Source organism: Somniosus microcephalus, unplaced genomic scaffold (assembly GCF_052327205.1).
Source record: "Somniosus microcephalus isolate GS21.2 unplaced genomic scaffold, FLI_Smic_1.0 scaffold1, whole genome shotgun sequence".
Taxonomy (NCBI): Eukaryota; Metazoa; Chordata; class Chondrichthyes; order Squaliformes; family Somniosidae; genus Somniosus; species Somniosus microcephalus.
Window position 1 is genome coordinate 2,039,774 of NW_028225188.1, and position 25,491 is coordinate 2,065,264.

General features: G+C 49.0%; 1 protein-coding gene across 1 annotated transcript in view; it reads left to right on the forward strand.

The window, feature by feature from the left end:
• The window catches only part of LOC147084140 (uncharacterized), an 87,048-nt gene extending 62,025 nt beyond the window's left edge, over nt 1–25,023 (forward strand). The window contains exons 3-5 of the mRNA XM_085979832.1: nt 6,730–6,942; nt 15,129–15,820; nt 24,980–25,023. Of these exons, the coding sequence (XP_085835958.1) occupies nt 6,730–6,942; nt 15,129–15,820; nt 24,980–25,023 (949 nt within the window). The remainder of the gene's footprint in view (nt 1–6,729; nt 6,943–15,128; nt 15,821–24,979) is intronic.
• Nucleotides 25,024–25,491: the final 468 nt, after the last annotated feature.

A 25,491-nucleotide genomic window follows, 5' to 3' on the forward strand; every position in this document is an offset into this window, starting at 1 on the left:
TTCAGCGTCTTTGCCATCTCCATGTTCCCCACCACTAGTTTCCCGGTCCCATCCTCTAAGGGACCAACGTTCACTTTAGCCACCCTTTTTCTTTTTATATAGCTGTAGAAACTCTTGCTATCTGTTTTTATATATTTTGCTAATTTACTTTCATAATCTATCTTCCCTTTCTTAATTAATCTTTTAGTTATTGTTTGCTGGCTTTTAAATGCTTCCCAATCTTCTATCCTCCCACTAGATTTGGCTACTTTATATGCCCTTGTTTTCAGTCAAATACTATCCTTTATTACTTTACTAAGCCACGGATGGCTGTCTTTCCTTTTACTCCCCTTTTTCCTCAGTGGAATATACTTATCTTGAAAGATGTGAAATATCTCCTTGAATGTAGACCACTGCTCTTGTACCGTCTTACACTTTAATCTGTTTTCCCAGTCCACTTTAGTCAATTCTACTCTCATACCTTCATAGTCGCCTTTATTTAAGCTTAGTACGCTGGTTTGAGATCCAACTCTCTCACCCTCAAACTGAATTTGGAATTCAACCATATTATGGTCACTCGTTCCAAGGGGATCCTTTACTAGGACATTTTTTATTAATCCTGTCTCATTACACAGGACCAGATCTAAGATTGCCTGCCGCCTGGTTGGTTCAGTTACATACTGCTGAAGGAACCCGTCCCTAATACACTCTATGAACTCTTCCTCAATGCTGCCATGCTCAATTTGATTAGTCCAGTCAATATGAAAGTTAAAATCCCCCATGATTATAGCTGTTCCCTTATTACAAGCCCCAACTATTTCCTGATTTATACTCCGACCAACAGATTTGCAACTGTTAGGAGGGCTATAGACTATGCCCACTAGTGACTTATTCCCCTTATTATTCCTTATCTCCACCCAAACTGTTTCACTATCCTGATCCTTTGACCCAATATCATTTCTGACTATTGCAGTGATTCCATCCTTGATTAACATAGCAACCCCACCTCCCTTTCCTTCCTGTCTGTCCTTCCTAATTGTCAAATACCCTTGTATGTTTAGTTCCCAGTCATGATTATCTTGCAGCCATGTTTCTGTAATGGCCACCAGATCATACCCATGTGTAGTTATTTGTACCGTCAACTCGTCAACTTTGTTACGAATGCTCCGTGCATTCAGATAAAGAACTTTCAGATATGTTTTCTGACAATTTATTCCTGCTTTTACCCCTTTTACTACTTTACCTTTATCATTATACATTCTGTCCCTTCCTGACACGCTCTGGTTTTTAATTCCCCCACTGCTACCTTGCTCTATTGCCTTCTCCGCTGTCATTTTTATTTTTCGCTCTCTTAAAACCTCCCCCCCATTAATTAGTTTAAAGCCCTCTCTACAGCCCTAGTTATTCGATTCGCCAGGATTCTAGTCCCAGCACTGGCCAAGTGAAGTCCGTCCCAACGGAACAGCTCTCTCCTGTCCCAGTACTGATGCCAGTGTCCCAAGAAGCAAAACCCATTTCTCCCACACCAGTCTTTGAGCCACGCATTTAACTCTCTAATTTTATTTACCCTAGCCAAATTTGCACGTGGCTCAGGTAGTAATCCAGAGATTATTACCCTTGTGGTTCTGCTTTTTAATTTGGCCCCTAGCTGCTCAAACTCCCTCAGCAGAACCTCTTTCCTTGTCCTATCTATGTCGTTTGTACCAACATGGACCAAGACAACTGGATCCTCCCCCTCCCACTCCAAGTTTCTCTCCAGCCCAGAGGAGATGTCCTTAACCCTGGCACCGGGCAGGCAACACAGCCTTCGGGACTCTCGCTCTCGGCTGCAAAGAACCGTATCTATCCCCCTAACGATACTATCCCCTACCACTACAACATTTCTTTTAACTCCCCTCACTTGAATGCTCCCCCGCTCCACGGTGCTGTGGCCAGGTTGCTCATCCTCCCCGCAGTCCCCGTTCCCGTCCTCACAGGGAGTAAGAGCCTCAAACCTTGTTGTACAAGAGCAAGGGCTGCGGCTCCTCCAACATTACCTCCTGGATCCCCGTACCTGCCTCACTTGTAGTCACACCGTCCTGTCCCTGACCACGGACTACATCTGAATTAATTAATCTAATTGGTGTGAATACTTCCTGGAACACAGAGTCCAGGTAACTCTCCCCCTCCCTGATGTGTCTCAGTGTCTCAACATGGAGCCGGAATTCCTCGAGCAGCCAACACTTACTGCAAATGTGATCACCGTGAGCATCAATGGTGTCCACCAGCTCCCACATATTGCAGCAGTAACACATCACCTGCGCTCCCATTCTATGTAATTAATTACATTTCTTCTTATTATTTTTAAATACCCTCTGCTGGGTGCCGGGAGGGCGCTGGGATGGTGCGGTTTGTATTTTCTTTTTATTTATCTCCCCGCCCGCGCTTCTCTCCGCTATATATAAAAAACCCTGATAAAACTCACTTTCCACCGGTGATCTGGACTCACGCGGTTGCCCGGGCCGACCCAGAATGCGAGGCTCTGCGCAGGCGCGGTAGCGGCTCATCCTCAGGAGCGACGCATGTGGAGTAGGGGGAGGGGGGGGGCCTGTTCAGAGCCCGTTCAGAGCCCGCGCTCACCTTGGAGCGGTGCATGCGGAGTAGGGGGAGGGGCGGGGCCTGTTCAGAGCCCGCGCTCACCTTGGAGCGGCGCATGCGGAGTAGGGGGAGGGGGCGGGGCCTGTTCAGAGCCCGCGCTCACCTTGGAGCGGCGCATGCGGAGTAGGGGGAGGGGCGGGGCCTGTTCAGAGCCCGCGCTCACATTGGAGCGGAGCATGCGGAGTACGGGGAGGGGGTGGGGCCTGTTCAGAGCCCGCGCTCACCTTGCAGCAATGCATGCGGAGTAGGGGGAGGGGGCGGGGCCTGTTCAGAGCCCGCGCTCACCTTGGAGCGGCCATGTGGAGTAGGGGGAGGGGGCGGGGCCTGTTCAGAGCCCGCGCTCACCTTGGAACGGTGCATGCAGAGTTCGGGGAGGGGGCGGGGCCTGTTCAGAGCCCGCGCTCACCTTGGAGCGGCGCATGCGGAGTAGGGGGAGGGGGCAGGGCCTGTTCAGAGCCCGCGCTCACCTTGGAGCGGTGCATGCGGAGTAGGGGAGGGGGCGGGGCCTGTTCAGAGCCCGCGCTCACCTTGGAGCGGCGCATGCGGAGTAGGGGGAGGGGGCAGGGCCTGTTCAGAGCACTCGCTCACCTTGGAGCGGTGCATGCGGAGTAGGGGGAGGGGTCGGGGCCTGTTCACAGCCCGCGCTCACCTTGGAGCGGTGCATGCGGAGTAGTGGGAGGGGGCGGGGTTTGTTCAGAGCCCGCGCTCACCTTGGAGCGGCCCATGCGGAGTAGGGGGAGGGGGCGGGGCCTGTTCAGAGCCCGCGCTCACCTTGGAGCGGTGGATGCGGAGTAGGGGGAGGAGGCGGGGCCTGTTCAGAGCCCGCGCTCCCCTTGGAGCGGTGGATGCAGAGTAGGGGTGGGGGCGGGGCCTGTTCAGAGCCCGCGCTCACCTTGGGGCGGCGCATGCGGAGTAGGGGGTGGGGCCTGTTCAGAGCCTGCGCTCCCCTTGGAGCGGTGGATGCGGAGTAGGGGGAGGAGGCGGGGCCTGTTCAGAGCCCGCGCTCACCTTGGGGCGGCGCATGCGGAGTAGGGGTGGGGGCGGGGCCTGTTCAGAGCCTGCGCTCACCTTGGGGCGGCGCATGCGGAGTAGGGGGTGGGGCCTGTTCAGAGCCTGCGCTCACCTTGGAGCGGCGCATGCGGAGTAGGGGGCGGGGCCTGTTCAGAGCCTGCGCTCACCTTGGAGCGGCGCATGCGGAGTTGGGGGTGGGGCCTGTTCAGAGCCTGCGCTCACCTTGGAGCGGCGCATGCGGAGTAGGGGGCGGGGCCTGTTCAGAGCCTGCGCTCACCTTGGAGCGGCGCGTGTGGTGGAGGGGGCAGGGCCTGTTCAGAGCTCACCTCCAACAATGGGAACAACAACAACCTGTATTTCTATAGCACCTTTAACATAGGAAAACGTCCCAAGGCGCTGCACAGGAGTATTGTAAGACATTGAAAAATGTGACCCCGAGCCACATAAGGAGAAATTCGGTCAGATGGTCAAACGCTTGGTCACAGAGGTGGGTTTTGAACAGCCATGATCTCATTGAATGGCGGAGCAGGCTCAAGGGGCTGAATGGCCGACTCCTGCTCCTATTTTCTATGAAAGAGCGGCGGAGAGGTTCAGGGAGGGAATTCCAGAGCTTAGGGCCGAGGCAACAGAAGACACAGCCACTGATGGTGCAGCGATTATAATCAGGGATGCTCAAGAGGTCAGAATTGGAGGAACGCAGGTGTCTCGGGGAGGAGGTTGTTTTCTTTGGAACCGAGGAGGCTGAGGGGAGACCTGATTGAGGTGTACAAAATGCTGAGGGGCCGAGATAGGAAGGACCTATTTCCCTTGGCAGAGGGGTCCACAAGCAGGGGGCGTAGATTTAAAGAAATTGGTCGGAGTCTTAGAGGGGAGTTGAGGAGAAATGTTTTCACCCAGAGGGTGGTGGGGGTCTGGAACTCACTGCCTGACAGGGTGGTAGAGGCAGAAACTCTCATCACATTTTAAAAGTACTTGGATGTGCACTTGAAGTGCCGTAACCTACAAGGCTACGGACCAATTGCTGGAAAGTGGGATTAGTGTGGATAGCACTTAATCGGCCGGCATGGACAAGATGGGCCGAATGGCCTCCTTCTGTGCCGTAATTTTTCTGTGATTCTATCGCGGGGGGCGGGTGGTTGTGAGGCTGAAGGGAATAACTAAGATAGGGAGGGGCGAGGCCATGGAGGGATTTGAAAACAAGGATGAGAATTTTGAAATCGAAGCACTGCTTAACCGGGAGCCAATGTAGGTCAGTGAGCACAGGGGTGATGGGTGAACGGGACTTGGCGTTGAGTTACGACACGGGTAGTTTTGGATCACCTCAAGTTTACATAGGGTAGAATGTGGGAGGCCAGCCGGGAGTGCGTTGGAATAGTCAAGTCCAGAGGTAACAAAGGCCCGGGTGAGGGTTTCAGCAGCGGATGAGCTGAGGTAAGGGCGGAGACAGGTGATGTTAGAGGTGGAAATAGGCGGTCTTTGTTATGCTGCGGATATGTGTTCGGAAGCTCATTTCAGGGTCAGATATGACACCGAGGTTGTGAACAGTCTGGTTCAGCCTCAGAGAGATGTTAGGGAGAGGGATGGAGTCAGTGGCTAGGGAACAGAGTTTGTGGCAGGGACTGAAAACAATTGCTTCAGTCTTCCCAATATTTAATTGTAGAAAATTTCTGCTCACCCAGAACCGGATTAGAGATCGTGGAGGGGTCGAGAGAAGTGGTGGTGAGGTAGAGCTGGGTGTCGTCAGCGTACATGTGGAAACTGACGCTGTGTTTTCAGATGATGTCGCCAAGGGGCAGCATTTAGATGAGAAATAGGAGGGGCCCAAGGATCGATCCTTGGGGGACACCAGAGGTAACGATGCGGGAGTGGGAAGAGAAGCTGTTGCAGGTGATTCTGTGGCTACGATTAGATAGATAAGAATGGAACCAGGCGAGTGCAGTCCCACCCAGCTGGACAACGGTGGAGAGGTGTTGGGAGAAGGATGGAGTGGTCAACCATGTCAAAGGCTGCAGACAAGTCAGGAAGGACGAGGAGGGATAGTTTACCTTTGTCACAGTCACAAAGGATGTCATTTTTGACTTTGAAACTTGATTTGACTTCAGGGCCAAGTCAGTGAGGTGGATTGGGCTGTTTCTGGCCCGCTGGTTATTGTGGGCATGGCTGGACACCAGTGGGACCGGCTCTACCCTGTTTGTTCTTTGAGGCAAAATAAGCCAAAAAAAGTTCCTGCTCCCCCCTTACCCTTTCTACACTCGTTTTACAGGGTTTTAGAAGTGGAGCATTTACAGACAGGAAGCTTAAACCAAACATCACCTCAAGATCTGAGAGTTACGCGATTCCTCAGGACCTGATTCAGTCGCTCCTCCAATCTGCTGCCACCCCCGTGAGTTCACACTGGGGAGAGAACTTTTAAATGTTCTGAAAGAGCTTTACAATCTACAAGTACCTGAAGCAACACCAGTAGCCACACACTGAGGGAAACCCGGGCCCCGTGTGTGGGCAGGGATTTATTGCACCCTCCGTGCTCCTGGGACACCAGCTTGTTCACACTGATGAGAGACCAATTAAATGTTCTGACTGTGTGAAGAGATTTAAAAGGTCCCAGGATCTGAAGAGACACCAGCTGGAGAGAGCAGGAGAGATTCTGTTCACCTGCTCTGTGTGTGGGAAGAGATTCACTCGGTCCTCGAATCTGCTGGCACACCAGCGAGTTCACACTGGGGAAAGGCCAGTGAAACATTCCGACTGTGGGAAAAGCTTTCAAATGTCCCAGGTGCTGAAGGAACACCAGCTGGAGAGAGCAGGAAAGAGGCCATTCACCTGCTCCGTGTGTGGGAAGGGATTCACTCGGTCATCCGACCTACTGACACACCAGCGAGTTCACACTGATGAGAGACCGTTTACATGTTCTGTCTGTGAGATGAGCTTTAAAAGCTCCAGGAATCTGAGCGGACACCAGCGAGTTCACACTGATGAGAGACCATTTAACTGTTCTGCCTGTGGGAAGAGCTTTAAAACCTCTGAAGATCTGAAGCAACACCAGCGAGTTCACTCCGATCAGAGGCCATTTACATGTTCTGTCTGTGGGATGAGCTTTAAAAGCTCCAGGAATCTGAGTGGACACCAGCGAGTTCACACTGGGGAGAGACCGTTCACCTGCTCTGTGTGTGGGAAGGGATTCACTCAGTCATCAAGCCTAGTGAGACACCAGCGAGTTCACACTGGGGAGAGGCCGTTCACCTGCTCCATGTGTGGGAAGGGATTCACTCGGTCATCAAGCCTGGTGAGACACCAGCAAGTTCACACTGGGGCGAGGCCATGCACCTGCTCCGTGTGTGGGAAGAGATTCACTCAGTCATCCCACCTACTGACACACCAGCGATATCACACTGATGAGAGACTATTTAAATGTTCTGTCTGTGGGATGAGCTTTAAAACCTCTGACGATCTGAAGCAACACCAGCGAGTTCACTCTGATCAGAGACCATTTACATGTTCTGACTGTGGGATGAGCTTTAAAAGCTCCAGGAATCTGCACGGACACCAGCGAGTTCACACTGGGGAGAGGCGGTTCACCTGCTCTGTGTGTGGGAAGGGATTCACTTGGTCCTCGAATCTGCTGGCACACCAGCGAGTTCACACTGTTCTGTAGTGCAGGGCCCTGTAGACAGCTGGGGTGACATGAACATGGAATGGATGAATGTTTTATAAATTCTTGTACTGCTGTTTAATCTTTAAGATTGTTGTGCTGATGATTCCCTTTGCTTCACTGTTCATAGAAACATAGAAGATAGGAGCAGGAGTAGGCCATTCGGCCTCTGGAGACTGCTCCGCCATTCAATGAGATCATGGCTGATCATCCAAATTCAGTACCCTGTCCCTGATTTCTCCCCATATCCCTTGATCCCTTTAGCCTTAAGAAATATATCTAACTCCTTCTTGAATATATTTAATGAATTGACCTCTACTGCCTTCTGTGGTAGAGAATTCCACAGGTTCACCACTCTCTGGGTGAAGAAATTCCTCCTCATTTCAGACCTAAATGGCTTACCTCTTATCCTTAGATGGTGTTACATAGAATGTACAGCACAGAAACAGGCCATTCGGCCCAACTGGTCCATGCCAGTGTTTATGCCCCACACCCACCCTACTTCAATTAACCCGATCAACATCTCCTCCCATTCCTTTCTCCCTCATGTGGCTTCCCCATAAATCCATCTGTGCTGTTCACCTCAACCACTCCCTGTGGTAGCGAGTTCCCCATTCTCACCATTCTCTGGGTAAAAAAGTTTCTCCTGAATTTCCTCTTGGATTTATTAGTGACTTTTATATTTATAGCCACATAAATATGATGAGATTTTGTTAAGCTGACCAGTATGTTGTTGTACTTTGTCTTTTTCTGATGAATGAAACATTACTGAGCCCCTGTACCCGTGTTATGGGATGAAGTGCCAGACAAGTAAAGACACAACATCTGGGTGTGAATCTAATAATAACCTCACGGACCGTATAGGTGTGATAACCAGACAGGCTTGTGGTTATAGTCTGGTCACAGATGGACTAAATTCCCTGAATTAGCAGGAGTTCAGGAGGCGGTCAACAGACGGGTCCAAACAATCCCATTTCCTGAGCGGTAACCAAGCTTGTGTATAAGAACAGGCCACTTAAGCCGTTGTCAGTTGGAACAGACTCGAGAAGATCGCGCGTGAATCCACTGTACTTCTATTCTCCAGATTGAGGGAATTATCACCCGATCTGTGTTATGCAGCGCTCTTAATAAAGCCTGGAGAGACAATCTGTGTTCTTGTGAGCTTGATTATCGGGTATCCGAAACCCTGGGACTCCCGATCATTAGAGTCAACCTCAGTGTGTGGAAAGGGATTCCCTGGTGTATCCCACCCGCTGACACACCAGAGTGTCCACAGTGTGACTGCGGTGGGTCGATTCCACTGTTTCCGATGCCTTTAATCACATCCAGGACTGAACCATGTTAATTCAGGCAACTGGGGCTTGTTAATGTTAAGAGCCCCCAATAACTGGGCTGGATTTAAAGATTATTCCCTGTTCTCTCAGTACTAGTGAGCAGAGAGAAGCTGATTTTATAGAATCATAGAGCACAGTAGGATGCCTTTCAGCCCATCGTGCTGGTGCCGGCTCTCTGAAAGAGCAATGCAATTAGTCCCACTGCCCTGCTCTTTCCCCACAGCCCTGCAAATTTCTGCCTTTAGTATATATCCAATTCCCTTTTGAAAGTTACTATTGAATCTGCTTCCACCTCCCATTCAGGCAGTGCATTCCAGATCATCACAATTCGCTGTGTAAAAAAAGTCTCCTCATTTCCTCTCTAGATTCTTTTGCCAATGATCTGAAATCTGTGTCCTCTCATTACCGACCCTCCTGCCAGTGACAACAGCTTCTCCTTGTTTGTTTGATCAAATCCCCTCATAATTTTAAGCACCTCGATCACAGCTCCACTTAACCGTCTCTGCTCCAAGTTATATTGCCAGTGTTTTGTGAATTGTTGCTGTGATCAAGGTGCTGGATGTCCGTGCCTGGGGAATGGGACATTCTATCCTCGTGAGCACCGAGTGTCAGCATCCAGCAATCTCTGGTCAGGGACTGTCTTTTTAAACTGCCTCACCTGAGCTTTTTGACTCCCTGATTTCATTATTAAACATTTCAGAGTGTTTGCAGACTGACCAAGGCTGAACAGATACTTGTGAGGTATTACTTTTCAGTAGGAAGAATCGGAAGGTCACTTATCACTTGGAGGGTGCGAGTTCTAGGAGCAAAGGGATCTCGGAGTACAAATACACAAATTACTAAAAGTTGTGACACAGGTTATGAAATAAAGAGTAGATTGCCTTTCAAAAGCTAGGCTTTATTAACCTTAAAAAACCAGCAAGTACATGTTGAGCACCCAGTCTCAACCACTGTAGAAAACTGAATTTAAGATGGCCACCACAGGTCACATGGAATCAACTAACCAATAAGTTTACAGCATATATCTCAAGGCAGGAAAACAGGCAACCAATTACAATGCTTCTTATAAAACAAGAATAATCACCACATTCACCCCTCCTTTTAAAATATACTTCAACCTCGGTAGCCTTTACAGTTTACAATTAGTTATTTATGACTAGAGCTCTGCTATTACGTCTTTTATAATGGACTCTAGCATTTTCCCCACTACCGATGTCAGGCTTACCGGTCTGTAATTCCCCGTTTTCTCTCTACCACCTTTTTTGAACAGTGGGGTAACATTAGCTACCCGCCAATCCATGGGTACTGTTCCAGAGTCTATCGAATTTTGGAAGATGACCAGCAATGCATCTACTATTTCTAGGGCCAGTTCCTCGAGTACCCTCGGATGTAGATTATCTTCTATGTTTCTATGTATTCAATCTTTCCTTGTAGCTGAAATTCTGCAGTCCTGGGAACAACCTCATAAATCTCCCGTCTCGAGCAGTCACATCTTTCCTGCAATGGGGTGAGCAGAACTGCACGCAGCACTCTAGCCGGTGGCCTAACTGGTGTTTTGTACAGTTCAAGCAGAACCTCCCTGCTCTTGCATGATACAGAAAGAAAGAGGCACTGCCCCTTTAAATACCTGGGGGGCACCCACAGAATCACAGGAACTCCACAGTGCAGATAGAGGCCATTTCGGCCCATCGAGCCTGCACCGACACATATCCCACCCTATCCCTGTAACCCCACGTATTTAATCCTCCGAACACTAAGGGTCAATTTAACATAGCCAATCAACCTAACCCACACATCTTTGGACTGTGGGATGAAACCGGAGCACCCGGACAAAACCCACGCAAACACGGGGAGAATGTACAAACTCCACACACAGTCGCCCGAGGCCGGATTCGAACCCGGGTCTCTGGCGCTGTGAGGCAACAGTGCTAACCACTATGCCACCATTCCCCTTTAAATGGCCAAGCAATTGTTTTTGTTGAAAAGAGGCCGCAGTCCCCTTTGACTCACACCTCCCCCCCCGCCCTCCTCTCACCCACCACAAATACTCACGAGAGAGAGAGAGAGAGAGAGAGGAGGAAGAATGCTGGTCTTTGTCCCTTTAAAAGTGGCTGCCCACCAAAATGTTCACAGCACCAGGGCTCTTTGTTCTGGATAAAAGTCAGAGAGAGAAAAGGTTCACTTATTTTTAAATGAATGCAGTTGATGAATAGACTTGCAATAAAGGTAATGCAAAGGAATAAACACTCACAAGCTGGGTTTTTTTCCACTCCCTCCTCCCCTTCCCTTTAACAGCTCCTGCAGACAATGAAAGCAGGAAAGCGGCCTGCAGCCCACCGAGGTCCCGCCCCCCTCCCTCCCGCGCCGCCATTGCTTGGAGGACCGTCAGCCCACCCGGTCCTCCCAGCGTTTTCCGCGCTCCTGATTGGCGGGCGCCTCGCGTCAATCACCCCCCCCTCCGATTACGCGTTGACGCCAGCACGCAACGCCCAGGGGTCGGTTGGATCGGCGCACGCCACCGCAAGGTAAAAAAAAGACACCCCACACAAATGAGGAAAAACAAGAATAATAATAATCGCACTTTAGAGGGGAGGAGGTTGGGGAATTAATGAGTGTTTTCAATTTGTTTCGGAAAAAAACATTTTTGAAAAGCTTCTCAACGGTGCGAGGCTGCCAGTGCGCCTGTGCGGGGCCTCCGGGAAGCAGACGGAATCAGCGGCCGGGGTAAAGTCATCTGTTGGGGAATCGATTTAAATCGAGGTGAAGGGGGAGCGGAGAGCGAGATTATAAAGTAAAAGACGAGAAAAACCAAACCTGAGAGTCGGGCGAGCGGGACCTCCGCGGACGCCGAACGGAGCGGATTGATCCGCGCGGGGTGGCGGAGTGAGCCAGAACAATGTGATTCTGACTGACGGGAGCGCTGACCAATAGGACGAGGGCGGAGGTGGGAGGACTGAACTGGGCGGCCTGGTCCTCCAACCAATGGCAGCGCGGCTAGGGGGCGGGGCCTCCTCTCCAGCTCAGGTGCGCTGGGGCCGATTGTGACGCGCTGTCCCCAGGTGAGAGCAGCTCAGTCAGCACAGAGCTGGGGCTGGAATCTGGGAGAGGGGCCGCAGGCAGCGGGCCTGGCAAAGGGGCACAAGCTTCACAATACAAGCTGCTTTCAAATGCACAATTGTTTCCTACACACAGCCTGGGTCACTCTGCAAAAAAAACTGTTTAACAATTCATCATAACTCCCCTGCTTTAGGAGAGGCGTAGAGTGCAAAAGCAAGGAAGTTATGATGAAACTGTGTAAAAGACTGGAGTCAGCTGTGGCTCAGTGGATAGCAGAGTCAGAAGGTTGTGGGTTCAAATCCCGCTCCAGGGACTTGAGTATATAAAGCGAGGCTGACACTCCAGTGCGGTGCTGAGGGAGTGCCGCACTGTCGGAGGGTCAGTACTGAGGGAGCGCCGCACTGTCGGAGTGGCAGTACTGAGGGAGCGCCACACTGTTGGAGGGGCAGTACTGAGGGAGTGCCGCACTGTCGGAGGGGCAGTACTGAGGGAGCGCCGCACTGTCGGAGGGACAGTGCTGCGGGAGAGCCGCATTGTCAGAGGGGCAGTAATGAAGGAGCGCTGCAGTGTCGGAGGTGCCGTCCTACGGATGAGAAGTTAAACCGAGGCCCCCATCTGCCCCCTCAGGTGGATGTAAAAGATCCCGTGGTGCTATTTCGAAGAAGTTATCCCCGGTGTTTTGAGCCCAATATTTATCCCTCAATCAACATGACGAAAAAACATTATCTGGTCATTATCACATTGCTCTTTGTGGGAGCTTGCTCTGCGCAAATTGGCTGCCGCGTTTCCCACATTACAACAGTGACTACACTTCAAAAGTACTTCATTGGCTGTAATGCGCTTTGGGACGTCCGGTGGTCGTGAAAGGCAGTTAAAAAGGCAAATGGTATGCTGGCCTTCATTACAAGAGGATTTGAGTACAGGAGTAAAGAAGTCTTACTCCAATTATATCTTCTTCTTTCTGCTTAGGCAGTCCCTCGGAACCGAGGGTGACTTGTTTCCACATTAAGAATGAGTTCTCGGGTGTAAGGGTAAACCGGGAGAGCTTCTTCTCTGATATAAAGGGTCAACTGGATCCATGTTTATCTGTAATTTAAACAGAGGTCTGGTCGTCTTCCGAGCTCTTTCCCCTAGAGGAGAGGGTAGAATGGGGGTCTTTAGTGTTAAATAGTTTCACCTGGGTCCATTGCTTCCATCGCATACCCATCGGTTCCTGTAGACAAACACACGTATCACTTGTCATTAATACAGTACATGGCCCCATCCAACGGGCCCCATTCCCTTTCTTCCGATAACTTGCGTCATTACTTGTTGACCTATTCTGGGCAACTCGTCTGGTTTAAGTCCAGCATTCTGCCTTTCTAGATCTTTAATCTGTTGTTGGTTCCTTACTACTTTATTTAGCGCTTGTACCTCCTGATTTAGTTGTACTAAGTATCTCCTTAATCTATCTTGCACTGGTCCTGGTCTTAAATACATATTTTGGTTCTGTCTTCACAAAGGAGGACACAAATAACCTCCCAGAGATGTTGGGGAACATAGGGTCTAATGAAAGGGAGGAACTGAATGAAATCAGTATTTGTAGGAAATGGTGTTAGGGAAATTGATGGGATTGAAGGCTGATAAATCCCCAGGGCCTGATAATCTACATCCTAGGCTACTTAAGGAAGTGGCCCTAGAAATAGTAGATGCATTGCTGGTCCTCTTCCAAAATTCGATAGACTCTGGAACAGTACCCATGGATTGGCAGGTAGCTAATGTTACCCCACTATTCAAAAAGGGTGGTAGAGAGAAAATGGGGAATTATAGACCGGTAAGCCTGACATCGGTAGTGGGGAAAATGCTAGAGTCCATTTTAAAGGATGTAATAGCAGAGCACTTGGAAAACAGTGACAGGATCGGACAAAGTCAACATGGAGGGTCCCTAAACTTACATAGAAACATAGAAGATAGGAGCAGGAGTAGGCCATTTGGCCCCTCGAGCCTGCTCCGCCATTCAATGTTCAAGTTTCTGGAGTGGGACTTGAACCCACAACTTTGTGCCTCAGAGGCGAGAGTGCTACCCACTGAGCCACTGGCTGACACTAAAGAACAAGCAGTCCTGACGAACGGTCATCAACCTGAAACATTAACTCTGTTTCTCTCTCCACAGATGCTGCCTGACCTGCTGAGTATTTCCAGCATTTTCTGTTTTTATTGAAGAAACGAGGGAGTGATTGCTGACAGGAGGAATGTTGGGTCGTCCTGCACATGCGCACCTCCTTGGCGGCTGAGGCGAAACACCGACTCGCCCCCACCTGAGCCGCTCATGCGTACCAGATGTTGCGGCTCCGCATGCGCGCCCGATGTTCCAACCGCGGGGTTTTGTGCGCTGAGCATGCGCGTTGTGGACTGATCGGGACGGGCGATTATGGAGCAGGAGGGAGAGCGTGGGGGCCATGAGCACATGCACGGGACTCGGAGTCAACAGAGTGCTTTCTGGAGCGTGGGGGCTTGTGGGTATTACAGCCGCCATTACTGCTGATCCTTTCAACCAACCTGTGCAGCAGCTGGGGCCTGAAAATCAGCTTCACTGCCCCTAGGTTCGGAAAGGGGAAAATTAAACAACAGTTTGTCTCTGATCCTTTTCTGATCTCAATTTACAGGGTTATAGAAGTGGAGCAGTTACAGGCGGGAAGCTCAGACCAAACATTACGTCAACATCTGACAGAGTCGCTGGATTCATCAGGACCTGAATATCATCGGCCTTTGCACATGGAAGGAGAAAGCAGCGATCGCAGCGATGACAAACCGCACATGTGTTCGGTGTGTGGACGCGGATTCAGCCGATCGCCTGACCTGGCGAGACACATACACCGTCACACCGGGGAGAAACCGGGTAAAGGTGGGGACGGTGGGAAGGGATTCAGTTCCCCGTCTACGTTGGAAGTTCAACGGCGCAGTCACACCAGGGACAGTCCGTTCACCTGCTCCGTGTGTGGAAAGGGATTTGTTTGTTCATCCCACCTGCAAACACACCAGCGAGTTCACACTGGGGAGAGACCATTTCAGTGTTCTAACTGTGGGAAGAGCTTTAAAAGCTCCGGGCATCTGAAGAGACACCAGCTTGTTCACACTGATGAGAGACCATTTCAATGTTCTGACTGTGGGAAGAGCTTTAAAAGCCCCAGGGAACTGAAGGAACACCAGCTTGTTCACACTGATGAGAGACCATTTCAGTGTTCTGACTGTGGGAAGAGCTTTAAAAGCTCCGGGGAGCTGAAGGGACACCAGCTTGTTCACACTGATGAGAGACCGTTTCTGTGTCCTAACTGTGGGAAGAGCTTTAAAAGCCCCGGGGAACTAAAGCAACACCAACTTGTCCACACTGATGAGAGACCATTTCAGTGTCCTAACTGTGGGAAGAGCTTTAAAATCCCCCGGGAGCTCAAGCGACACCAGCTTGTTCACACTGATGAGAGGTCGTTTAAATGTTCTGACTGTGGGAAGAGTTTTAAAAGCTCCGGGAGTCTGAAGGGACACCAGCTTGTTCACACTGATGAGAGACCATTCACCTGCTCCGAATGTGGGAAGGGATTCACTCAGTCATCCAACCTCCTGTCACACCAGCGAGTTCACACTGGGGAGAGACCATTCACCTGCTCCATGTGTGGGAAGGGATTCACTCATTCATCCAACCTCCTGTCACACCAGCGAGTTCACACTGGGGAGAGACCGTTCACCTGCTCCATGTGTGGGAAGGGATTCACTCATTCATCCACCATGCAGACACACCAGCTTGTTCACACTGACGAGAAACCCTTTAAATGTTCTGACTGTGGGAAGAGTTTTAAAAGCTCCGGGGAGCTCAAGCGACACCGGCTCCTCCACACTGGAGAGAGGCCATTCACCTGCTCCGTGTGTGGGAAGGGATTCACTCTGTCATCCACCCTCCTGTCACACCAGCGTGTTCACACTGACAAGAGATCCTTTAAATGTTCTGACTGTGGGAAGGGCTTTAAAAGCTCCGGGGATCTGAAGGAACACCAGCGAGTTCACACTGACGAGAGACCGTTTCAGTGTTCTGACTGTGGGAAGAGCTTTAAAAGCTCCGGGGATCTGAAGGAACACCAGCGAGTTCACACGGACGAGAGACCATTTCAGTGTCCTAACTGTGGGAAGAGCTTTAAAGGCTCCAAGGATCTGAAGGAACACCAGCGAGTTCACACTGACGAGAGACCCTTTTAAATGTTCTGACTGTGGGAAGAGCTTTAAAAGCTCTACGAGCCTTAAGAGACACCAGCGTGTTCACACTGATCATCGAATCTAACAGCACAGAAGGAGGTGATTCGGCCCATCCTGTCTGTGCCGGCTCTTTGAAAGAGCTGTCCAATTTAGTCCCAAACCCCAGCTTTATCCCCAGAACTCTGCAAACTAGTCCTCTTCAAGTACGTGTACAATTACCATTTGAAAGTTCCTGTGGAACCTGATTCCAGCATCCTTTCAGATGGTGCGTTCCAGATCTTAACAACCCTCTGTGTGAAAACAATTCTCCTCATTCCCCTCTAGTTCTTTTAGCAACTATTTTAAAGCTGTGACCTTTGGTTACCGACCCACTTGCCAGAGTGAACAGTTTCTCCCCACTTGCTCGATCAAAACCCCTCATTATTTTGAACACCTCTATTAGGTCTCCTCTTAACCTTCTCTGCTCTAAGGGGAACAATCCCAGCTTCTCCAATCTCTCCACATAACTGAAGTCCCTCATCCCTGGTACCATCCTGGTCAACCTCCTCTGTACCCTCTCCAAGGCCTTGACATCCTTCCTAAAGTGTGGTGCCCAGAACTGTACACAAGACTCCAGCTGAGGCCAAAACCCTGCAGCTGCACAAAACCCTGGTTAGACCACACCTGGAGTACTGTGAGCAGTTCTGGGCATCACACCTTAGGAAGGATATATTGGCCTTGCAGGGAGTGCAGCGTAGGTTTACCAGAATGATACCCGGACTCCAAGGGTTAAGTTACGAGGAGAGATGATATAAATTAGTGTTGTAGTCCCTAGAATTTAGAAGTTAAGGTGTGATCTGATCGAAGTTTTCAGGATATTAAGGGGAACAGATATGGTGGATAGAGAGAAACTATTTCCGCTGGTTGGGGATTCTAGGATTAGGGGCATAGTCTAAAAATTAGAGCCAGACCTTTCAGGAGTGAAATTAGGAGACACTTCTACACACAAAGGGTGGTAGAAGTTTGGAACTTCCTTCCACGAATGGCAATTGATGCGAGATCAATTGTTAATTTTAAATCTGAGATTGATAGGTTTTTGTTACCCAAAGGTATTAAGGGATATGGGCCAAAGGCGGGTGTATGGAGTTAGATCACAGATCAGCCATGATCTCATTGAATGGTGGGACAGGCTCGAGGAGCTGAATGGCCTCCTCCTGTCCTATGTTCCTCACTAGTGATTTGTAAAGGTTTAGTGTAACTTCCTTGTTTTTGTATTCAATGGCACTATTTGCAAAGCCAAGTATCCCACACACTTTCTGAACCGCCTCACCAACTTGCCGCGACACTTTCAAAGATTTGTGAATATGGACCCCCAGGTCCCTCTGCTCTTGCACCCCCTCAAAATAGTCCCATTTAGATTATATGGCCTCTCCCTGTTGTTTCTCCCAAAGTGCATCACTTCACACTTATCCTCATTTAATTTCATCTGCCTTGTGTCTGCTCATTTCACAGTCTGTCTCTGTCCTTCTGAAGTCTGCTACTACTATGCTCACTATGTACTGGCCGCGCTAGACGTGCTCCTATCTAGTTATCCAGCAAGTTAAACACTTATTCAAAATAATTCTTCGTGAAGCCGTTTGCTGTTTGAAGCCTTTACTTGAACAATTTTGTGAAACTGTAAACAAAGATAAAGTATGTTTTGTACATAAACTGAGTACCATACATTCGATATTACATAAGATATAAACATATTTACAACAGTAGAATAGACTAATTGTATAACTAACTAACATTTGGACTCACTTCTGTAACCATCAAATATTAACCTTTTATAAACATAGTATTATCAAAATACTACTCTGACAACATTGCTATTATGCTAAGAAACAAAGATACAGATATTGCGCTTGGCCTAACATGAAATCAGATTACATTGGATTGTGAAACCCTTATGGAATCCTCCATTACTGCCAGGTTCTTCCTGGAATTCTACTTCCTGTGTTACACAGGAAGAAAGGTATGAAGGTCAAATGACTTCTCACAGGAAGAAAGGAACAAAGGTCAAATGACCTCACACAGGAAGAAAGGAACAAAGGTCAAATGACCTCACACAGGAAGAAAGGAACAAAGGTCAAATGACCTCTGCTTCATACAAACACACTGCTAACACAATAACCACCACCAGAGGGTACTATCTGCACACATAAAATAGTCCATCGGTCCAGAACACTCCCCGTCTGGGGTCATTAATGACTCCACATAGTCCGAACTCTACTTGTCACTGGAGTCCTCTGGCGACAAAAGAAGAACCACCTCAGAGACGGTCCATCGGTGTCGATGATAGGATGCAGCTTCCGTAGACTGCTGTGAGTGGGTAGGTTGCGTTCTGCTACGCACAGTTCCAATCTGGGTATGGTGAGGTCTGGCTGGGGCGCCAACTTGACTCTATCAAAGATGAAGCCGATTTTGCTTTGTCCTTCTTGAGTGGTGACCTTCAGATAAGCCACGCTTGCAATGGCCTTAGCGGATGCGTCTGCAAAGACACGAAGCTCTTTGAATTGGGCATTTGAGGGAGAGAAAGACGTAGAGCAGTGAGGTATTTGGATCTCCTGTAAGTCTTGGAATGAGTCTCTCCATCTGTCCCACACTGCTTCCATCTCTTTGGGGAGAGGTGAATCCCACTCTTCAGTGCGTGTGGAGAGTTCCCTGAGGAGCAGCCTGCCTTGTATGGTGACAGGGGCTAAGAAGCCGAGAGGGTCGTATAGGCTGTTGACTGTAGAGAGCACTCCTCTACGTGTGAAGGGTTTCTTGGCGTCTAGGACTTGGAATGTGAACGTGTCTGTTGCTATGTTCCACGACACCCCTAGGCTACGCTGTAGGGGGAGGTCATCAGTGAAGAGGTCTAGGTCCTTGACGTCCTTAGCACGATCTTCAGGGGGGAATGCCTCCATCACTGCTGGTCTGTTAGAGGCTATCTTATGCAGCCTGAGGTTGGATAGTGCAAGTAGTTCCTGGGCTCGTCCGAGGGTACTGATGGCCTCTGCTTCGGTCGGGAATGACTTCAGTGCATCGTCGACGAAGAACTCTCATTCGATGAACCCTCTCACATCACTGCCAAAGTCGTCGTCTTCTTCCTTGGCAGCCCTCCTTAGTCCGTATATGGTGACAGCAGGGGATGGGCTATTCCCAAAGGCATGGACACACATTCTGTAGTCCACAATGTCTCTATTGGGGTCATTGTCTCGATACCACAGGAAGCGGAGGAAGTCTCTGTGGTCTTCTCTCACCACGAAGCAATGAAACGTGCTGGATATCGGCAGTGATGGTGACGGGCTCTTTCCTGAATCTCATGAGCACTCCCAAGAGGCTGTTGTTAAGATCGGGCCCTGTGAGGAGTACGTCGTTGAGAGAGACTCCCTGATATGGTGCACTGGAGTCAAACACCACGCGGATCTATTCTGGCTTTTTGGGGTGATAGACTCCGAAGGAAGGGAGGTACCAACACTCTTGGCCTTCCTGGAGTGGAGGAGCTATCTCTGCATAATCGTTGACAAGCATTTTCTTGACAAATTCTAGGAAGTGTGCTTTCATCTTTTCAGATTCCTGGCGACATCCTACAGGGTACACATTAACGAGGCAATCTTGGAGCATGCTCTTGTGCTCACTCCTTCTCCACACACCTCGGTGCACCTGGATGTAATCTCTGGACCAGCAGCTCCCTCTCTCTCCCCGCCGTGCTCTGAAGCAGGAGGAGGCGTCTCTGACTTCCAAGGAGCTGGGCCTGGGTGTAGTGCTGAAACGTGCCGATCACTTTCACATTCAGTGCATTTTGCATCTACCTTGCAGTTCTTGGCGAGATGGCTCGTGGATGAGCAGCACTTGAAACATGTAGAGTTCTCTTTAAGATATTGATTCCAATCTTCCAGGGACATCTCCCTGAAGCCTCTGCACTTCTTTAAAGGATGGGGCTTGTTGTGGATAGGGCATTGTTTGCTCATATCCTCAGGTTTCTTCTGAATCTTTGTGTGCTCAGTTGAGGACACTTGCATTTTGTGGACAGACATTGGTGTCTTTCCATGTCTGGCAAACTTGTCTCTTCTGGCAAGTGCTGGGTGGGAGGAGAAGAAGTTGAAGCTGGGGTCGTTTCTGGCTTTGGCTTCTTTACGGATGAATTTAACAAACGCAGAGAATGGTGGGAACGCCACGTTGTGCTTTAGCTTGAACTTTGATCCAAACGTTATCCACTTCTCCTGCAGGTTAAATGGAAGCTTCTCAATGATGGGACTTACCCCTGTGGCAGTGTCTAAGTACGATAGACCGGGTAGGCAGCCGTCCTGCTTTGCGGCTTTGAGTTCCGACAGCAGATCTCCAAGGTCGCGAAGCTTCTGGTGTTCCTTACTCGTCAACCTCGGAAAGTTCGCCAACCTGTCAAAGAGAGCCCTTTCAATGGCTTCGGGCGAGCCGTAACTTTCTTCCAGCCTCGCCCAAGCCTTCTTCAACCCCTCTGGCAGCTGCCCCACATTGGCCGCTTTTATCCTGCAGGCCTGTCCGGCGGACTCTGGGCCGAGCCATTTGATAAGGAGGCCGAGCTCTTCTCCTGCCGACAGGTCTAAGCCCGATATGGCATCATGGAAGCAGGACTTCCAAGCCCGATAATTCTCCGGCCTGTCATCAAACTTAATTAACCCCGAAGTCACCAGCTGGGTGCGTGCAAGGTATTTGGCGAGGTCGTAGGTGCTGGGACCTGGGCCAGGGTTGCCTTGGCTAGGGGCTCTGTTGGAGGTCTCAAGGAACCGAGAGGGGATTTGCCTCCGACTTTCTCTATTCAGCGTCCTATTCCTCTGCACCGTGTCTTCCTTTCTGCTGGGGGAGACTCTGCGGCTTGAGGCACGCCGTCTGCTTTGACCTTGTTTGGCAACTTGTGGCATGTTATACGAAGTGCTTGCGTCTGTAGAGATGTGCGGGCCTCCATCCCTTTCTCCTGCAAACTGTATGTCGGCATGGTCGCTCACGTAATCTATGGTGCGCTGTCGTGGACTCTGCCACGGAACGGGAATTAAAGGTTTGTAAGCTGTCTCGGGATCAACTCCCTCCAAAATTGCCTCGAATACATGTGTCTCGGCTAATGCAGCATCTATCTCTTTTTGTTGCTGCAGAGCGTCTAATGTGGCTTGGAGACGGGCCTGTTCAGCCTGGCATTCAACTTGGTGACGGGCCTGTTCCGCTTGGAGTCGGGTCTGTTCTGCTTGGAATCGGGCCTGTTCTGCTTGGGGTTCAGCTTGGAGACGGGCCTGTCTTACTTTTATTTCTATTTCACTGTTCGCATGTGCAGCTCTGGCTTGAGCTGCCACTAGCTTAGCCCGTGCTCTGGCGATAGTCACGCTTATTCTAGAACCACCTGATGACCGTGTACTAGCTTGCGATCTGACGTAACCGGAGCTTATAGACCGATTGTCACCTTCTACAGTTTCGTCTGCCTGTTTAAGGTCTTCTCCTCGCTGCAAAGCATTTTCGTTATTATCTTCTGACATGTTGATGTGAGGTAGATGTGCTCTACGAGGTTAAGGCTTACATTGGGTTCCTCCTGCTCTGCTCTTCACAGCTAGCCGTATTGCTATCTTTTCACTGATATGTTTTCACTGCTAGCCGTATTGCTATCTTTTCACTGATATCTTTTCACTGTACTGGCCGCGCTAGACATGCTCCTATCTAGTTGTCCAGCAAGTTAAACACTTATTCAAAATAATTCTTCGTGAAGCCGTTTGCTGTTTGAAGCCTTTACTTGAACAATTTTGTGAAACTGTAAACAAAGTTAAAGTATGTTTTGGACATAAACTGAGTACTATACATTCGATATTACATAAGATATAAACATATTTACAACAGTAGAATAGACTAATTGTATAACTAACTAACATTTGGACTCACTTCTGTAACTATCAAATATTAACCTTTTATAAACAAAGTGTTATCAAAATACTACTCTGACAACGTTGCTATTATGCGAAGAAACAAAGATACTCACAGATATTGCGCTTGGCCTAACATATGAAATCAGATTACATTGGATTGTGAAACCCTTATGGAATCCTCCATTACTGCCAGGTTCTTCCTGGAATTCTACTTCCTGTGTTACACAGGAAGAAAGGTATGAAGGTCAAATGACTTCTCACAGGAAGAAAGGAACAAAGGTCAAATGACCTCACACAGGAAGAAAGGAGCAAAGGTCAAATGACCTCTGCTTCATACAAACACACTAACACAATAACCACCACCAGAGGGTGCTATCTGCACACATAAAATAGTCCATCGGTCCAGAACACACTATTTACTACGTTGCCAAGTTTTGTATCATCTGTAAACTTCAAACTTGTACACCTATACCCAAGTCCAGGTAAGTTATATATAACAAGAAAAGCAATGGTCCTAATCCCGACCCCTGGGGGACTCACTGCATACTTCCCTCCAGTCAGAAAAACATCCCTCAGCACTGCTCACTGTCTCCTATCCCTCAGCCAATTATATACCCAAATTACCATCAGCCCTTTAATACCATGTGCTTCTCTTTTCCGAGTAGGTCTCTTGTGTGGTACTTTATCAAATGGCTTTTGAAAGTCCATAAGAAATAGGAGCAGGAGTGGGCCATACGGCCCCTCAAGCCTGCTCCACCATTCAATAAGATCAGGGCTGATCATCGACCTCAACTCCACTTTCCCGCCCGATCTCCATATCCCTTGATTCCCCCAGAGTCCAACAATCTATCGATCTCAGCCTTGAATATACTCAAAGACTCAGCATTCACAGCCCTCTGGGGCAGAGAATTCCAAAGATTCACAACCCTCTCAGTGAAGAAATTCTTCCTCATCTCGGTCTTAAATGGCCGACCCCTTATCCTGAGACTATGCCCCCTAGTCCTAGACACTCCAGCCAGGGGAAACAACCTCTCAGCATCTACCCTGTCAATCCCCTTCAGAATCTTGTATATTTCAATGAGATCACCTCCCATTCTTCTAAACTCCAGAGAGTATCGGCCCATTCTACACAATCTCTCATCATAGTTGGAATAAACGGGTCATTTTCCGAGTGGCAGGCAGTGACTAGTGGGGTACCGCAAGGACCGGTCCTAGGACCCCAGCTGTTCACAATATATATTAATGATCTGGACGAGGGAATTGGATGTGATATCTCCAAATTTGCAGACGACACAAAGCTGGGTGGGACGGTAAGCTGTGAGGAGGATGTCGTGAAACTCCAGTACGATTTGGACAGGTTGGGTGATTGGGCAGAAATATGGCAAATGCACTATAATGTGGATAAATGTGAGGTTATCCACTTTGGTGGCAAAAACAGGAAGGCAGATTATTTTTTGAATGGCAATCGATTGGGAGAAGGGGAAGTGCAAAGAGACCTGGGTGTTCTTGTGCACCAGTCGCTGAAGGTAAGCATGCAGGTGCAGCAGGCAGTTAAGAAGGCAAATGGTATGTTGGCCTTCGTAGCAAGAGGGTTCGAATACAGGAACAAGGATGTCTTGCTGCAGTTGTACAGGGCCTTGGTGAGACCGCACCTTGAGTATTGTGTGCACTTTTGGTCGCCTTATCTGAGGAAGGACATTCTTGCCATGGAAGGAGTGCAGCGAAGATTCACCAGGCTGATACCTGGGATGGCAAGAATGACGTATGAGGAGAGATTGTGTCGATTGGGCTTATACTCACTGGAGTTTAGAAGATTGAGAGGGGATCTCATCGCAACCTATAAAATTCTGTCAGGCCTGGACAGACTAGATGCAGGAAGGATGTTTCTGATGGCTGAGGAGTCCAGAACCAGGGGTCGTAGTCTAAGGATAAGGGGTAAGCCATTTAGGACAGAGATGAGGAGGAATTTCTTCACCCAGAGAGTGGTGAACCTGTGGAATTCTCTGCCACAGAGGGCGGTGCAGGCCAGTTCATTAAATATATTCAAGAAAGAGTTGGATATATTTCTTAAGGCTAAAGGGATCAAGGGATATGGGGAGAAGGCAGGGACAGGGTACTTAATTTGGATGATCAGCCATGATCTCAAATGGCGGAGTAGGCTCGAAGGGCCGAATGGCATACTCCTGCTCCTATCTTCTATGTTTCTATAGGACAGCCCTCTCATCCCAGGAATCAATCTAGTGAACCTTCGTTGCATCACCTCCAAGGCAAGTATATCCTTCCTTAGATAAGGAGACCAAAACTGTGCCCAGTACTCCAGGTGTGGTCTCACCAAGGCCCTGTACAATTGCAGCAAGACTTCCTTACTCTTATACTCCAACCCCTTTGCAATAAAGGCCAACATGCCATTTGCCTTCCTTATTGCTTGCTGTACCTGCATGCTAGCTTTCTGTGTTTCTTGCACGAGGACACCCAAATCTCTCTGAACAACATTTGAAAGTTTCTCACCATTTTAAAAAGATTCTGTTTTTCTATTCTTCCTACCAAAGGGAATAACCTTACATTTCCCTACATTATACTCCATCTGCCACCTTACTGCCCACTCACTTAGTCTATCTATATCCCTTTACAGACTCTCTGTGTTCTCCTCACAGCTTACTGTCCCACCTAGCTTTGTATCATCAGCAAACTTGGATACATTACACTCGGTCCCTTCATCTAGGTCATTAATATAGATTGTAAATAGCTGAGGCCCCAACACTGATCCTTGCGGCACCCCACTAGTTACAGCCTGCCAACCTGAAAAAGATCCATTTATCCCTACTCTCTGTTTTCTGCCTGTTAACCAATCCTCTATCCATGCTACTATATTACCCCCAACCCCGTGAGCCCTAATCTTGTGTAATAATCTTTTATGTGGCACCTTGTTGAATGCCTTTTGGAAATCCAAATATACTACATCCACTGGTTCCCCTTTATCTACCCTGCTAGTTACATCCTCAGATAACTCTAATAAATTTGTCAAGCACGATTTCCCTTTCATAAAACCATGTTTGCTCAGCCTACCCATGTTATGATTTTCTGAGTGCCCTGATACAACTTCCGTAACAATGGATTCCAGCATTTTCCCAATGACTGATGTCAGGCTAACTGGCCTGTCGTTCCCTGTTTTTTTTTCTCCCTCCTTTCTTGAATAGCGGTGTTACATTTGCGATCTTCCAATCCGCTGGCACCGTTCTAGAATCTTGGGAATCTAGGGAATTTTGGAAGATCAAAACCAATGCATCCACTATCTCTTCAGCCACCTCTTTTAGAACCCTAGGATGTAGGCCGTCAGGTCCAGGGGATTTGTCGGCTTTTAGTACCATTAGTTTCTCTAGTACTTTACATTAAGTTCCTCACCCTCATTAAACCCTCGGTTCCCCACCATCTTTGGTACACTTTTGTGTCTTCTACTGTGAAGACAGATACAAAATATTTGTTTTAACGTTTCTGCCATTTCCTTATTCCCCATAATAATTTCTCCTGTCTCTACCTCTAAGGGACCAACGTTGTCAGCTGTGGCTCAGTGGGCAGCTCACTCGCCTCTGGGTCAAAGGGTGGTGGGTTCATGTCCCACTCCAGAGACTCGAGCACATAAAGCTAGGCTGACCCTCCAGTGCAGTGCTGAGGGAGTGCGGCACTGTCGGAGGGGCCGTCTTTCGGATGA